The sequence below is a fragment of the Lipophrys pholis genome (assembly GCF_963383615.2).
Source record: "Lipophrys pholis genome assembly, chromosome: 11".
Classification (NCBI taxonomy): Eukaryota; Metazoa; Chordata; class Actinopteri; order Blenniiformes; family Blenniidae; genus Lipophrys; species Lipophrys pholis.
In genome coordinates this window covers 15,836,843-15,849,988 of record NC_137631.1, presented here as the reverse complement: position 1 = coordinate 15,849,988, position 13,146 = coordinate 15,836,843, and the positions used below count along the sequence as shown (strand labels likewise).

The 13,146-nt window shown below is 41.2% G+C and overlaps 2 protein-coding genes across 4 annotated transcripts; both read right to left on the bottom strand.

Moving 5' to 3' along the window:
* Positions 1–3,787: 3,787 nt before the first annotated feature.
* On the bottom strand, positions 3,788–6,210 carry nudt7 (nudix (nucleoside diphosphate linked moiety X)-type motif 7). 2 transcript variants are annotated; one of them, XM_080474537.1, is made up of 3 exons: positions 5,570–6,210; positions 5,349–5,507; positions 3,788–4,644 (listed from the first exon to the last, which is right to left on the bottom strand). In XM_080474537.1, exons 1-3 carry the CDS (start codon positions 5,726–5,728, stop codon positions 4,300–4,302), a joined length of 663 nt encoding a protein of 220 aa, XP_080330663.1. In that variant the 5' UTR covers positions 5,729–6,210; the 3' UTR covers positions 3,788–4,299. The 2 variants fall into 2 exon arrangements, with proteins under 2 accessions (XP_080330663.1, XP_080330664.1); XM_080474538.1 differs by having other exon boundaries at positions 3,883–4,644; positions 5,349–5,692; positions 5,777–6,185.
* Positions 6,211–8,320: 2,110 nt separating this feature from the next.
* hprt1l (hypoxanthine phosphoribosyltransferase 1, like) lies at positions 8,321–13,111 on the bottom strand. Of its 2 annotated transcripts, XM_080475952.1 has the most exons (9): positions 12,762–12,943; positions 12,390–12,496; positions 11,772–11,955; positions 11,500–11,565; positions 11,397–11,414; positions 11,020–11,102; positions 10,200–10,246; positions 9,433–9,509; positions 8,329–8,967 (listed from the first exon to the last, which is right to left on the bottom strand). In XM_080475952.1, the coding sequence occupies exons 1-9, from the start codon at positions 12,777–12,779 to the stop codon at positions 8,920–8,922; spliced, it is 648 nt and encodes a 215-aa protein (XP_080332078.1). In that variant the 5' UTR covers positions 12,780–12,943; the 3' UTR covers positions 8,329–8,919. The 2 variants fall into 2 exon arrangements, with proteins under 2 accessions (XP_080332077.1, XP_080332078.1); XM_080475951.1 differs by lacking the exon at positions 11,397–11,414 and having other exon boundaries at positions 8,321–8,967; positions 11,482–11,565; positions 12,762–13,111.
* Between the last annotated feature and the right edge of the window lie 35 nt (positions 13,112–13,146).

Sequence of the window (13,146 nt, the reverse complement as noted above, 5' to 3'; positions counted from 1 at the left end):
AAAAACGGGGTGGAAATCATTGCGTTACAGCCCCTCAATTTAATCAAACCTTGTGTTTGTGAATGTCAACAACTTGACTAAAATCTACTCTGAGAGTACAGATTATAAGGATGTGGAATTCTTTGTAGAATCAAGTGTTAATGTTTTGTAGGATATTTGGCTGAGGTGCACGACCGTCGTCTCTATCAGAGGAGGCACCGTAAAATATTTGCATTAGATCAGTGGTCCCCAACCTTTTTTTTTTTTTTGCACCACGGACCCGTTTTAAGCAACAGAATCAGTGTATGAAAAGGCCTTAACAAAATGTATGAAAGAAAACCGAGATAATCAAAGGGAAGAAGCGCTGACGGAAGTGAAGCATTTTTCAAAATGAAACTCGATGCAGACGAATGGAAATTTAAATTTACATTTTCATTAAAAAAAAACCTTTGTATTCTCTCTTTGGTACCAGTCCATGTCCCAGTGGTTGGGGACCCCTGCATTAGATCCACTCCACAAACAAAAAAATGAACTTGCTCGAGGGAAAAAAAAATAAATAAAAATACGCTACCAGGAGGCTCTTTTACTGCACAGGAGTCCTCCGAGTGCAAGAAAAGAACAGAATATTACACACTCGCTGATGAGATTTGACTTGGTGGATAATGTGACTTGACCTTCCTCCCAGTGTTTTTATATGCTAAGGCCTCATCACTGGGTTTGCAGAAGCTCTCTTGGTGAAATTTTTACTTGGCATTCAATATGTAGTGCGTCTTTTGTTTTGTTTTTGAAGAAGTTGATAACCTTTTACCAGTTCAGTGTGGATAGTAAGAAACTTTCCACTTGTGAAATATTGAGTGTCGTGTGGTTTTTATAAACAATTTATCTCAAGCACTTTATAACCTCTTTTGTGTAACCCGCTAATCCTTATAGCCGTCCACAGCTCTCTACTGACCTCGCTGAATTTGTACTCAGAAACATCGCGTCAAAATACAGGAGAAATAAATTGAAATACAGCAGTCTTTGTAAAAACATCTTCCCCGGAGTGTTTTTACATTTTCTCATGTCGGAATATTTTTGAGGTCGAGACAACTTTGTATAGAAGGTCTGCTCACTGTTGAATCCCGTCTTTGTATTCAGTGGTCCAGTCGAGTTGGTCCAAAAGCAGCCATTCTCACTAAAGCATTGTCTTCTGGTCAGTGTTGGGAGTGGTAAGCAGGCCTGGGCTTTCCTGACCAAACACCTGAAATACTGACTCATTTAGTTTGTACATTGAAATGAAGGATTATCTGTTTTTCCTCGTCGTACCAATTCCTGTTCCGTCTGTCACTTGAGACCGTCTCGTGTTCGATGTGAAGTTCTGTCTGTCTCGGTGTTGGTAGCGTGTGCGGGTTGGCACTGCGAGAGAGGTTGGCATCCCTTGCGATGTGAACGAGGAGTCACTGGCGAAAGAAATCTGTTACATAGAGGCCACCATCTTTATACTTTACTATACTATACTACTCTGGTGCTATGTACAGGAGTGGTGTGCACTTCTGCTGTGATGTTGGTTCATGAGTTTCTACTATCGATAGCACTGACATTTGTTGTTTGGTTTTTGAAGTTGAGTCTACAGAGCTGGCTGTTGCCGCGAAGTCAGACTGGCGCGCACCCAGGCATACCAAAGCTCCTGTTGTGAATCGTCGCTATTCTGTCCAATGCTTGTCGTCGTTGATGCCCTCATGATGTTTACTCATTTGTACTTGCTCATTTAAATTATGCAGCTCTCACACGGATGGCAAATTAGCTCCTTTGTTTTACGAGATTTTTAGAAGATATGTAAAGGTACTTTGTGTCATGGATCAGTTTGTCTCATCAACATTTCCATCGATTTGATACTTTATATTTGTCACCACATGACTCTATTTTTTCATGCAGAATACCACTGCTGTACTTTCCATATCTGACCGTAGCCAATTTGGCGTTTATCAAAAACAAAAGCCAACTTTTGAGAATAATTCAGATGCTAGCACAGCATTACACGCATTGTTTACATTTTCATAATCATGCTTTTTTGTCCTGCAGCTGTTAGTGATCCATTTTAAAGTAACTTATCTTTTTTAGAATTTTGTATCCATGTATCAAAATCTAGAGTATTTTTGTAAAAACTAAACTTTTTTTGGTTGATGCTCACAGCACAGAATATCATTGCTGACATGTTTTTTTTTTTTTTTTTTTCTCTTCTCTCTGATATGAAGGGCAGGTTCATTGTGAAGTGTGACTGAAGTTAGGCATGTCATTTTACATGAACATCCTTGAGTTATGTTACAACTGTATCCTACTGTTATGACATTGAATTTACCCAGACTAGAGCATAATACCCAAGGTAGTTTTTGTGTGTGTGTGTATTTGTTTTCGGTTTTTTTTGGTTTTGTTCTTTCTTTTATTTTTTGTCATGCATCTCAATGGCACTTTGAGTCATCCATTAACTGTAGATCAGGTTAGAGTGCAGTAGTGACATTTCCAAGCATTCCATTCCTCTCGGTTCAGGAGAGTTAATGAGCACATGGTGTAGTGGAGGAATTGTGGAACAGTAATGCCTCTTAAAGCCATACCAACACAGAAAGCCAACCTGTGACTTCAGTTTCATGAATGTAGATTTTACCTCATGGTGTGGACATGGAGCTTGCTCTACATCTACCATTGGACCAATTCCAGTTCTAGAGAACACGCACTCTGAGGCAGGCAGGGCAGGTGGGGGTGGCACAAGTTATCAATTCTGTCACTACACATTTATCAGAGGGTTGTTTGTCTCGGACTGTGGTGTAATTTCAACTTTTCCCACGTCCCGCCCTTTCATTTGAGCTGACCAGGATGTTCCGTGTGACTCGTCTAAAAGCCACTTCCACCTAAAAAAGAAGGAAAAAAAAGATTTTAAAGGGGGTTGAAGAGAGCACACAGATATCTGAGTAATATGGTTTTTTTTGTCCTTCAGTCATGTAAATGAATATCCATGTATATTTAAATGTGAAATATACTGCAGGGGTATCTTGAATTTCAATTGTGATGCTTTCAACAGAACTTTGTGTGCCTTGATAACTTAACCGTTGCTCTGCTGTGTTTACTGGTGTCCCTTTTGTGTCATTGCTCCTTGTCCTTTTTATTCTCTAGAACTGTTTTAACATCAGGACACTTTTCAGTGGTTTCATTTTCAATTTATCAACGCAAGCATAACCATAGTTTAAACTAATATATTTTAGTGTTAACATTTCCTCAGTCCATCGCAAGATATCCGAGTGACTTACACTCAACATAATATTGTGCAGCTTCATCAGTGAATTGTCATCTTGTTTGTTTTCTATTGAAAATGTTTTTCATGCCTCATGAGATTTGTACATGTGAGGTAAAAGGGACAAGACAGTGGAGATTGTTTATTTGGAGACCTTTCTTGTGTTGATGTGCTTGTCAACATTACTATTGTTGCTGTGAAATGCTTGATCAAAAGGGGCAACCATGATAAATTAACTGTTAATTGCCAATAGTGTGAGCCGTATCTCGTGTGTAATCAGTTTGCTCACTTTACCTAGTTCGCTTTCTATTTCACATTCTCCAACAGTTCTGTTGTATCCGTTCTGTGTAGCTTGAGCTTTAGTATCTAGCCTTAAGACCCTGCAGTAGGGATAAAGGTCAACCCCAATGTGTTATCATACATCTGAATTATTATTAACATGTATTTTGCCTTTGTCTGGACATTTGTATACTCTTTTGTTTATATCTGTAATCCTGCTGCTACAATAAATGAATTGATTAAAAAAAAAAAAAAGTCTTGTCTGGCTTTTTTTCTTCCTCCAGGCTTTATTTGCAGCAGTTAGTCAAAGTGTTTGAAGGGTAAACAAGAGGCTGGATGCATAAATCCCTTCAGATTTATATTATTTATTATATTTTATTTCACATTGCACTATTACAAATGTTTCCCGAAATACATCATTCACAAAGTCTGATGAAGACCTGATTTTTTTTAATAGATGGATAAATAAACACTGTCTGCCCCAAGCAGTGACAGAAACTTTTCTTTAACAAGGCCCCAAACCATAAAATACAACACATATTTAAAACACAAATCAAGTGGACTTAACTGGGAGATGGCTTAAGTATGAGGGGGTCCACAGGATCAGGAATTATTACACTGCACACGCAGCACAAGAAATTTTAAGATCTGTGAAAAGTTGATTTAGTCCATTCTTTCAACAGAAGTTTGAAGTATTCTTTTCTTAAAACATTTCAGATTTTTTAGATGCACCTGTATGTTTTATAAAGGCACGAATGGATTGCTTCGCTGAAAGTTCATAGTTTACTGGTCATTTGACGTAAACGTAGCTGGAGGAAGGGTAATGGATCCTCAGGGTCAAAACCAATCTCAAACTCTGGCTTCTTCTTAAACACCAAGACGGCAACCAGTATTCCCAACATGGCAGTAAGCCCCCATATGCGATGATGGCTTCCTGAATCAGGGTCCACAAAGTGAAACGAATGCAAAGGAAACTCAGCGATGGCAGAGGAAGAGTAGTGGTCCGTTTTGATGAAAAAGTCGAGTGGAATGGTGAAGACGGCACAGACCTCGGCTGGATTTGGACTGGGGCAAAATGCTTCATCTATGAAACCAACAACTGGAGTCACCAACAAACCCTGCTGTAGGAAAACGAAAGAGAGGCTTGATGTGTGAAGGTAAAATACACAGTATGTATACAAATATGCATACATCTCTACTGTTTTTTTCTATTCTGCAACTTAAGTTATGTTTTCCTTTTTTCTTTGAACTATCTATACTGCATATAAAATGGTGCTGCTGGGAAATGCAGATGTTCTCATTGTGGGAATCATCTTAGAGCAGCTGATCCTGTGAAAAGCAACAACTAGTTTCTGAATTCATTGCAAATGGCACTGTTGATCACGGGGCGAGCACTTTTAAAGGATTGCATTAGAAAAACATTGAAATGACCCATTGTAGAAGTCGGCAGCATCTCATCACAACATGTGATTAAAGCATCTGCAATATCTTGTACTTCTACACACAAATACATCGGTAGAAACACATGTTTTACTTTGTAATTTACCGATTTTAAGGCCTCTATAACAAGTTGAATTATGAGCTTTCTCTCAATGTAAATGTGGCACCTTAGAAGTGTTTGTCAGCAGTGTGGACTGAAAATCGAAGGACTACAATGAGCCACACAGCAAATGCAATTCAAACACAACACTACTCGCAAAAAGTAAGGTGAAATTTCGGGTTAAACCCAAAATGCACTTTAACCGCAGGGGGATTAAATGTGACAATCTCCAAACGTGTAAATGCACACGTGCAACTGTGTCACTGTGGGATGTCATTTCTTTACCTTGGTTAAGATCGGGTAGAGTGTGCAGACCACCTGAACCTCATCTGGCGGCAGGCCGATCTCCTCATGTGCCTCTCTCAGAGCTGTGTCAACGTCATCTCGATCGCTGGGGTCTCTCTTTCCACCAGGAAAACACAGCAAGCCAGGACTGGTCCTCAGCTGCAGGAAGGCAGAAAGCCAATCAGACAAAGACACCACTCTAAACATGTAGTTCAGTTTACCTCTTTTGATCGGACGGTCAACCAGGCGTGCAGTTGTCCTCCCCTCACGAACAGGGGTATCAGCACCGAGGCTTTTGGCAGCACAGGTAGTACATCAGTTTTCTTTTCTCTCACGTCAAACTGCTTTAAAATAGATATGGTTTTCTCCTTGGTGTGCATGGTCGCGTCTAGTTTATTAACTTTTCGCAATAGCTGACGGAGCTGTACCGAGTATCGTGTGTATGTAAGTCGTGGGGTAATGTCCAGTCAGAAGACCCACAGCTGGATTCAGTCCCGTCCCGTCTCAAGAGCGGTCTGACTTTACTCGTATAAAAAACTGTTCTTAAACTAATCAAAAACAGTGGTTTAAGAACTCCTTCAGTAATCCGGTAATTAAAACAAATGTACAAAACGTTCCGACGTGGACCCGTGTTAGCCACCGTTTGTTTACCATTCAAACAGCAACGGTAAGACCCGCCACTGCTTGTTCTTGATTGGCTTAGTCTGACACGTCGTCTTCTTCTTCTTCTTCTTTATATTTGTTCATTACCTGTCGGTACCAGATCTGTCCTATCGATTTATACATATGTATATGTCTATGATCTGTCCGGTGGAGGGACCAGATCTGTCCGGTGGAGGGGCTTGAACCCGCGCCTGGTGATGACGTTTCACATTATGATTGGCTGTGATGACGTTTCACATTATTACTGGCTGCAAGTTTCACCCGTCACACTGTGAAGCCAACGTTAGCTTTCACAGTTAGCTTCGTAGCTCCGTGAAAAGCTTACAAGGCTGAGGTGAACAGGAGGTTACGAGTGGTTTTATGCCTCTGAATGTCCCGAAGCAGCAATGATCTGTCTGGTTTAACTTCAGGAGAGTTTAGAGGCTGAACGTGTGTGGTGGTGCTTCGTCTGATTTTATGAAATGTCCTTTTTTCCCCACTCAATGCTGTAAAGACCTGCGATGGGTCACCGAGACATTTAGTCTGTTTCTCATATCTCAAGCAGGTGAAACAATAAACTGGGTGTTTTCCAAGCCTGAAGATAAATATTGTGGCCACATGAATGAGAAGGAATGTACAGATATAATGTAGAGATGTGACTTTTCAATATATTTCCAAATAAATACATAATATTATATTGGACATAGTGACAAAGGTAGAATTCTTATGAAAAAGTTCAATGACTGAGAAACTTGCATCCAGTTAAAATGCGAAACGCCATCATAGCCAATCATAATGTGAAACGTCATCACCTTGCGCGGGTTCTCTCATCAAACCAAATCCCTAGAAACTTAAAGTGTTTCACCCTCTCCAATTCTTGATTGTATAAATTAAATTTACTTGTGTTCCCAATTCTTTTCTTTGTAAAAAGTACCGCCTTTGTCTTATCCACAGAGAATTTAAAACCCCATTTATAGGACCAGTCCTCCATTTTTCTGATTGCGCTTTGTACGCTTTTAACAATAACTCCCAGATTCCTTCCCCGCCTCCAAATAGCCCCATCATCTGCAAAGAGTGATACCCCCATTTCATTTTCTATCCCCATAAATGTACCATTTATCATTACAGAAAACAGAGGACTCACTATGCTCCCTTGAGGTGTTCCATTTTCAATAATAATTTCCGAGTATTTATTTCCTATTTTCACTTGTATAAATCTCCCACTTAAAAAATCCTTGACCCACCTGTACATACGACCTTTAATCCCTAACTTCCAAAGTTTTATTAATAAGCCCTCCACCCACATCATATCATATGCCTTCTCCACATCTAAAAATACTGCTACCACACTTTCTCGGTTTATCTGTGCCTTTCTCACCTCATGCTCTAAACATACTGCTGGATCCAAAGTACTTCTTCCTCTTCTAAAACCACTTAGGTATTTGGATATGTGCCCTTTCTTTCCTACATAATGTTAACCTATCCTTCACCATGTTTTCCATTACCTTGCAGACTTTAGATGTTAAAGGTTGATAATTCCCTGGACTTGTACAATCTTTCCCTGGTTTGCGTATTGGAACTACCACAGCCTCCTTCCAGCTTTGTGGCAATTTCCCACCCTCGCACACTTTATTATAGAATTCTAGTAAAATATCCCTGACCGATTCACTAAGATGTTTTAACATGATGTAACAAATCTGGTCCTTGCCTGGTGCTCAAGTCTTAGTTTTGTTTAGTGCTCGATTTAGTTCTTCCTTGTTTAATAAATCATTATCTTCTTCAAACTGCCTCAATTCCTCATTTTCTCTCATTGTAGCTTCCCTCCCTCACCAAAATTCACTGAACTATGAATTTTTCCAAAAGCCTTTACCAGCATCTCTGCTTTCTCTTCATCTTTTACCGCTACCCTGCCACCATCCTTTAGCACTGGATGTCCATATTCTCTTTTAATCCCATTCATTCTTTTTATCATTCCCCAAACCTTCCCTATTTTTGTCTCCATTCCCACCGAATCACAAAATGATCTCCAGTCTTCTTTCTTTGCACTTTGTATGACACGACCTTACATTTGCCAGCAATCTCTTATAGTCAATCAGATTCTGAAAACTGTAATTGACTGTCAACACTTTAAATGCTGACACGTCCTCATAATGGACGCCAGTGATTTCCCCTCGAACCCGATGAATTTTCAAAGGCGGCTTGCGATAAACAGCCAGTCGGCGACAGGAAGAGGCTGTCTCCGGTAGATTGCAGAACATGACTAATCCCACACTGTCCATTTAGTTTAGCGTTCACTATTTCTACTGGAGTAAATCTGCAAAGAAACTGTCCGGTTTATGCTGTGAAATTTAATGGTGCCGTGCTATTTTTAAACAAACCGTGTGCTGTAGCCCTGCTGGATAAAGTGAAACATTGCAAACAGAAAGCAGGACACCGGGCGTCAGGAATTTGTATTGCCGTAAACAAGTCATCGATGAAAACATATCGGGTATTGAATAAAACTTAAGAGTACAGGACAAGTCGTTATGGCATAATGAGAGGATGTGTCAGCGTCATAAACAGAAGCGTGTATAAACTGAAGACATCTGTACGTGCTCTCTAAGCCTGAGAAATGTGATTTTAATATGCAAATAATTCACATTCGTTATCTCTTTACAAGAAAAACACGGCTAAAGTCCATACATTCAAAAACTGTTGAATAAATAAAAACAACTAAAATATTTAAAGTATCCATTATTTATCCCCATCATTCACAGGGGGGAAAAAAAAAAAAAGAAATGTTCTTCTGGATTGTTTCAATCCACAAGTCACATGTGTGGATTTTGTCGATAGAAAAATAAATAAAATTCAAAACACAGCAGAGCTGGGGGGTGGGGATGGGGTCCTCACAGTGGTCCTAGTCTTCAGTGATTCCCACGTCGCCTTTGCCTCACACCTTGTACTTCTCCTTGGCTTGATCATTCAGTATACAGATGTGCTGTGAAAACAGTGAAAGGATTTCATCTTTGAAGCATTTCGCTTTTCACTCTCAGGTGTTCTCCAACATAGAGAATGCCAGCATGACCCAACACGAGGGAAGGGACACACTTTGTTGGATGATTAGGTACAGATATTGTCTGACTACTTCAATGAGAAATGCTGAAGAGAAGATATTTCTAATTGAGACTTTGACATTTCGCAGTTATGAAAGCCCCTTTTGACGGCACACATTCTGGGAAAAACTTCTCACTAAACAAAAGGGCCAACCTAGTGATCCAGCGTGAACAACACCAGGACCCTGAAACTGCAATGTCCATCTCAGTTTTCACACCACCAGTTTATGGTTACAGTGATGAATTAAAGCTACAGTTCATACAGAAACCGATAACGTGTACCGTGCATACTATATGTGTAATACTGACTTAGAATACAGTCCTATTGGACGGTATGTGCGCAAACTCACACTGAGATCTCTGAAGTACTCATTGTAGTCCAAAGCGTAGCCCACCAGAAAGGCATCCGGCACTTCAAAACCAATGTCTGAAATAGAAACGTACAAACTCCTAATGCAACTTGCATAAAAGGAAACAGGAGCTACTTTTAGTACCAGTGGAGTCAAACTCGGAGACACCGACTTCAGGAAGCTCTGCTGTAAAATGACAGATGTTGCTCTTTTATGGTCTCTGTGCGGCAGTACTTAAGCCATCGGTGGTGTATATTGGAAAGTCAAAACACTTACAGTAACAGCTGTCCTTGAGGGACAATCTTAAAGAGATTATCCAAGTCAAACCTAAAAGCATTACATAACGGTGTGAGTGGGAGGGGGTTTATCCACCATGCATTAGTAAGTAAGTGCCAGGCTCGGCTACATTTGGAGGAGATTTCCCTGAAATGCATGTTAATCCCTTTTTCATTAAACAAATAAAAATCTGTCCAGGCCTTCAGAGAACCACACATACACGTTCTGTTTCTACACCTTATAGTTACAATGTATTGACTTGCAATCATTTTCTGCACACTTAAGTACAAGTTGCCTAAAATAAAATGGTGATTTACCAAAAGGAAAATAATTTCAGTTCCCATAGGTTAGTTTGCGATAAGGATCAGGTCCACACCAGACCAACATGGCCTACTCACACTCGTCAGTGAAATGCAGAAAAGTGAGTGCCATAAGTGATTACGACATAGAAGTAAATTCTCTCTGTAAAGTGATATTAAAAAGGCGCTCACAGTCTGGTCTGTACCCTGAGCTCCTCGGGGTCCTCTTTACCAGAAGGCTGCAATGACAAGTAAACAAAGACATGACTTGTAAAATAAAGCTGTCGGGGAGAGAAAATGACTCGTCAGAGTCAAAGAGTTGCTGTCAAAACAACCATTTCAGTGCAGGTTTTTAAATCCTGTTTGGTGGTTGAACGGTCGTCTTGGTAGACCGGCACAACACCGTCACAGAACAAATGTCTCGGCTCATTGTGATGAAAATGTTTAACACAGGTTAAAAAACAGCCCATTTAAGATTTAATTTTACCAAGAACAAATAACTCGCATGGTAATATTAAAGAAAACAAGTAAACAAAAGTGTGAAAACCATTTTGCCTGGTTGGATACTACCAATAAAGAAATGTTTGTAGGGTTTTTAAAAGCCAGCCCCTCAGTCATCCTTTTCAGGTAGACAGGAATGACAAATAGCTGCTGAAGGTTCACATGACTGCGACAGAAATGATCCTGTTTAAATGACATCAAAGTGCAATTCCAAGTTTCTATCTTTGGCACAAGCATCAGAGGAGTCCCACACTGGCTCAGCTCATTTCCTGTTTTAACCAGCTCTCAGGAATACATCGGAGAAATGGCCTCTACCTCCACAGTGCAGTTAATAGTACGGCAGATTAACTCTTAAGCTGCTCCGTCCCTCCGTCACATCACGTCTCTAATACTGCCCTAAAGGAGAGCGTCCATTAGCTAAGAGCTCCGTCCCCTGCATCGTCTTGTCCGATAACAGAGCAGCCAGTTACAGTGAAAGTCCATAATACAAGTAAATCCGACGGTACAATACCTTACAACTTTAACCATTTTGGGATTACATTCATTCAGCAGGGAAAGCAGCGTCTGCATCGTCCTTCCCGTCTCCACAATGTCCTTGGGGCAACACAGAAAGTGGCCACATTTCAGAGGACACACCATTCTTGTGCAGCTCTGTAATAAAATGTCTGAGAAGGTTTCAACACAATGAAGCAAAACCGAATGAAGTTGTATGCATCATCAACTTTGATGTTATGGATTAATCTGTCAAGTCATTCGACTACACAATAACCTGTCCATATTGCCGATAAGTAGTGACAGAAATTAAACTAACTTACTTTTGTGAATCTTGTATAATGCTACACACATTTGTCTACTGTTTACTGGTAATTCTTGATAAAATCATCTTACCTCGACAATCAAAACATTCTGCAGAAAGAGAAAAGACAAGTATTGAAGTAAACAATCATTTAAAAAATACATATCTCATTTTGACAGACCGTAAAAGACGAACCTTGCCTGAGAGATTAGACAGCTCATCCCCTCCGATGATTTTGACACTGTTTGTGGACTTATCATTCTTCAAAACACAAATTAAACAATCATTAACTGTCAGAGTTTGACATAAAAATCACAATAAAATTTTTTTCCAAAAAGGTCAATCACATTTCTAAAAGGGCTTTGAGTCCCCGCAGAGTTCTGCTGCTCGTTTCAAGTTAATAAAGATCTCTCATCCTCACAGCTACACGGGCAGTTCCTGGAAACTACATGAGATGGGCCTCTTACACAGTAGCTCTTCACTCTGATGAAATCCACCGTCAGTGGGACTGATTTATCACTGTTTTGGTTCAGTGCTTTAATGTAGTCCAGGAGGTCTGCAAAGAACTTGTAACCCCCTTTCAGCACACACAAGGCTACAATATGGTGTCCCCCCATGTCCTGGATTATGTCTCGGGCCAGGCGCTCTGTCCTGCATCACAGACGGGAGACACACACAAACAAAACAAAAACAAAAAGATTTGTGAGTTATGGTGTTGCTGTGAATGCAGTGCAGCTCTTGAGGACGGAAAGGAGAGCCATGAAATAATATTGCACTTAAACATAATGACTTGGCAGGCTTTTGGCTGCACTGCAGCCTGCCTCGGTACCAAACCCATATTCAAATGTTGGCTGCAGTGTTTTTGTTTAAGGCAGCACTGAGACAGACCTTTTACTAAGCAGAAATTCTGACTTAGCAAAGTAGGACAAGCATGACTAAGTTCAATTAAACAAAGGCATTGGACCTGTCTTAACAACTGCAGGAGGCCCACCGGATGCAAGCAGTCATTATTGCACCTGTGGTCAACATGTCTGCAGCGAAGAACAGAAAGGAAAGTCAGTTCCAGCTGCTGATGATTGGTTTACCTGTCCATGATGAGCCCGTGGGGGATGATCACCCTGTCCAAATCTTTCTCGTAATGTCTGGGGACACAGAAAAGGTCCAGGTCGTGGCCCTTCTCATCGTCGGCGATCTGGAAGAAGAAGAAATCATCTCTTCAAGCTCATGCGCAATCCGTTTGGCACTGACAACGTGCGCCTCCTGGCAACACACCGAGCCTCTCAACCACCTGTGCGTCCCCCGGGCCGAGGAGGAGGTCGAGCTGTGCATCGCAGTGAAAACACCGGGAAAGCTCGTATCGCCTGCTCTCCATCGAGACGGGCCCGCAGCGCGCGCAGACCATACCGACACGTGAACAAGTTCCCTAAATTACAAACGTGTCCGGAGCAGCAGCTCACCTGCAGAAACGAAGCCATGTTTACCGGCGGAGGTCCGTTCCGTTCACACGCAGAGAAATAAGTGAGGAGTCATGCTCCGGTCCTGAGTCAGAGAGGAGGGTGGTTCTGGTGGTGGTGGTGGGGGGTGACTGTGTTGACTGGACGAGCTGCTCTCCTTCTCGCTGGCTGCTTCCCGAATGCGTAACGACGCTCCTCCGCCGGGTTTTAAAGTCTCTACGTCAGAATCCAATTTCCCTTCCTGATAATCGGATTTATTCCACACAACCTGAGTCTACATGCGTTCCTGCGGCTCGTGCAGCGGCCGCCGCAGGTTCGGGCGCACCGCGGCACGCTGCACATGACGCAGTTATAAAAAAATAAATGAGAGAGAGAGATTACACAACTT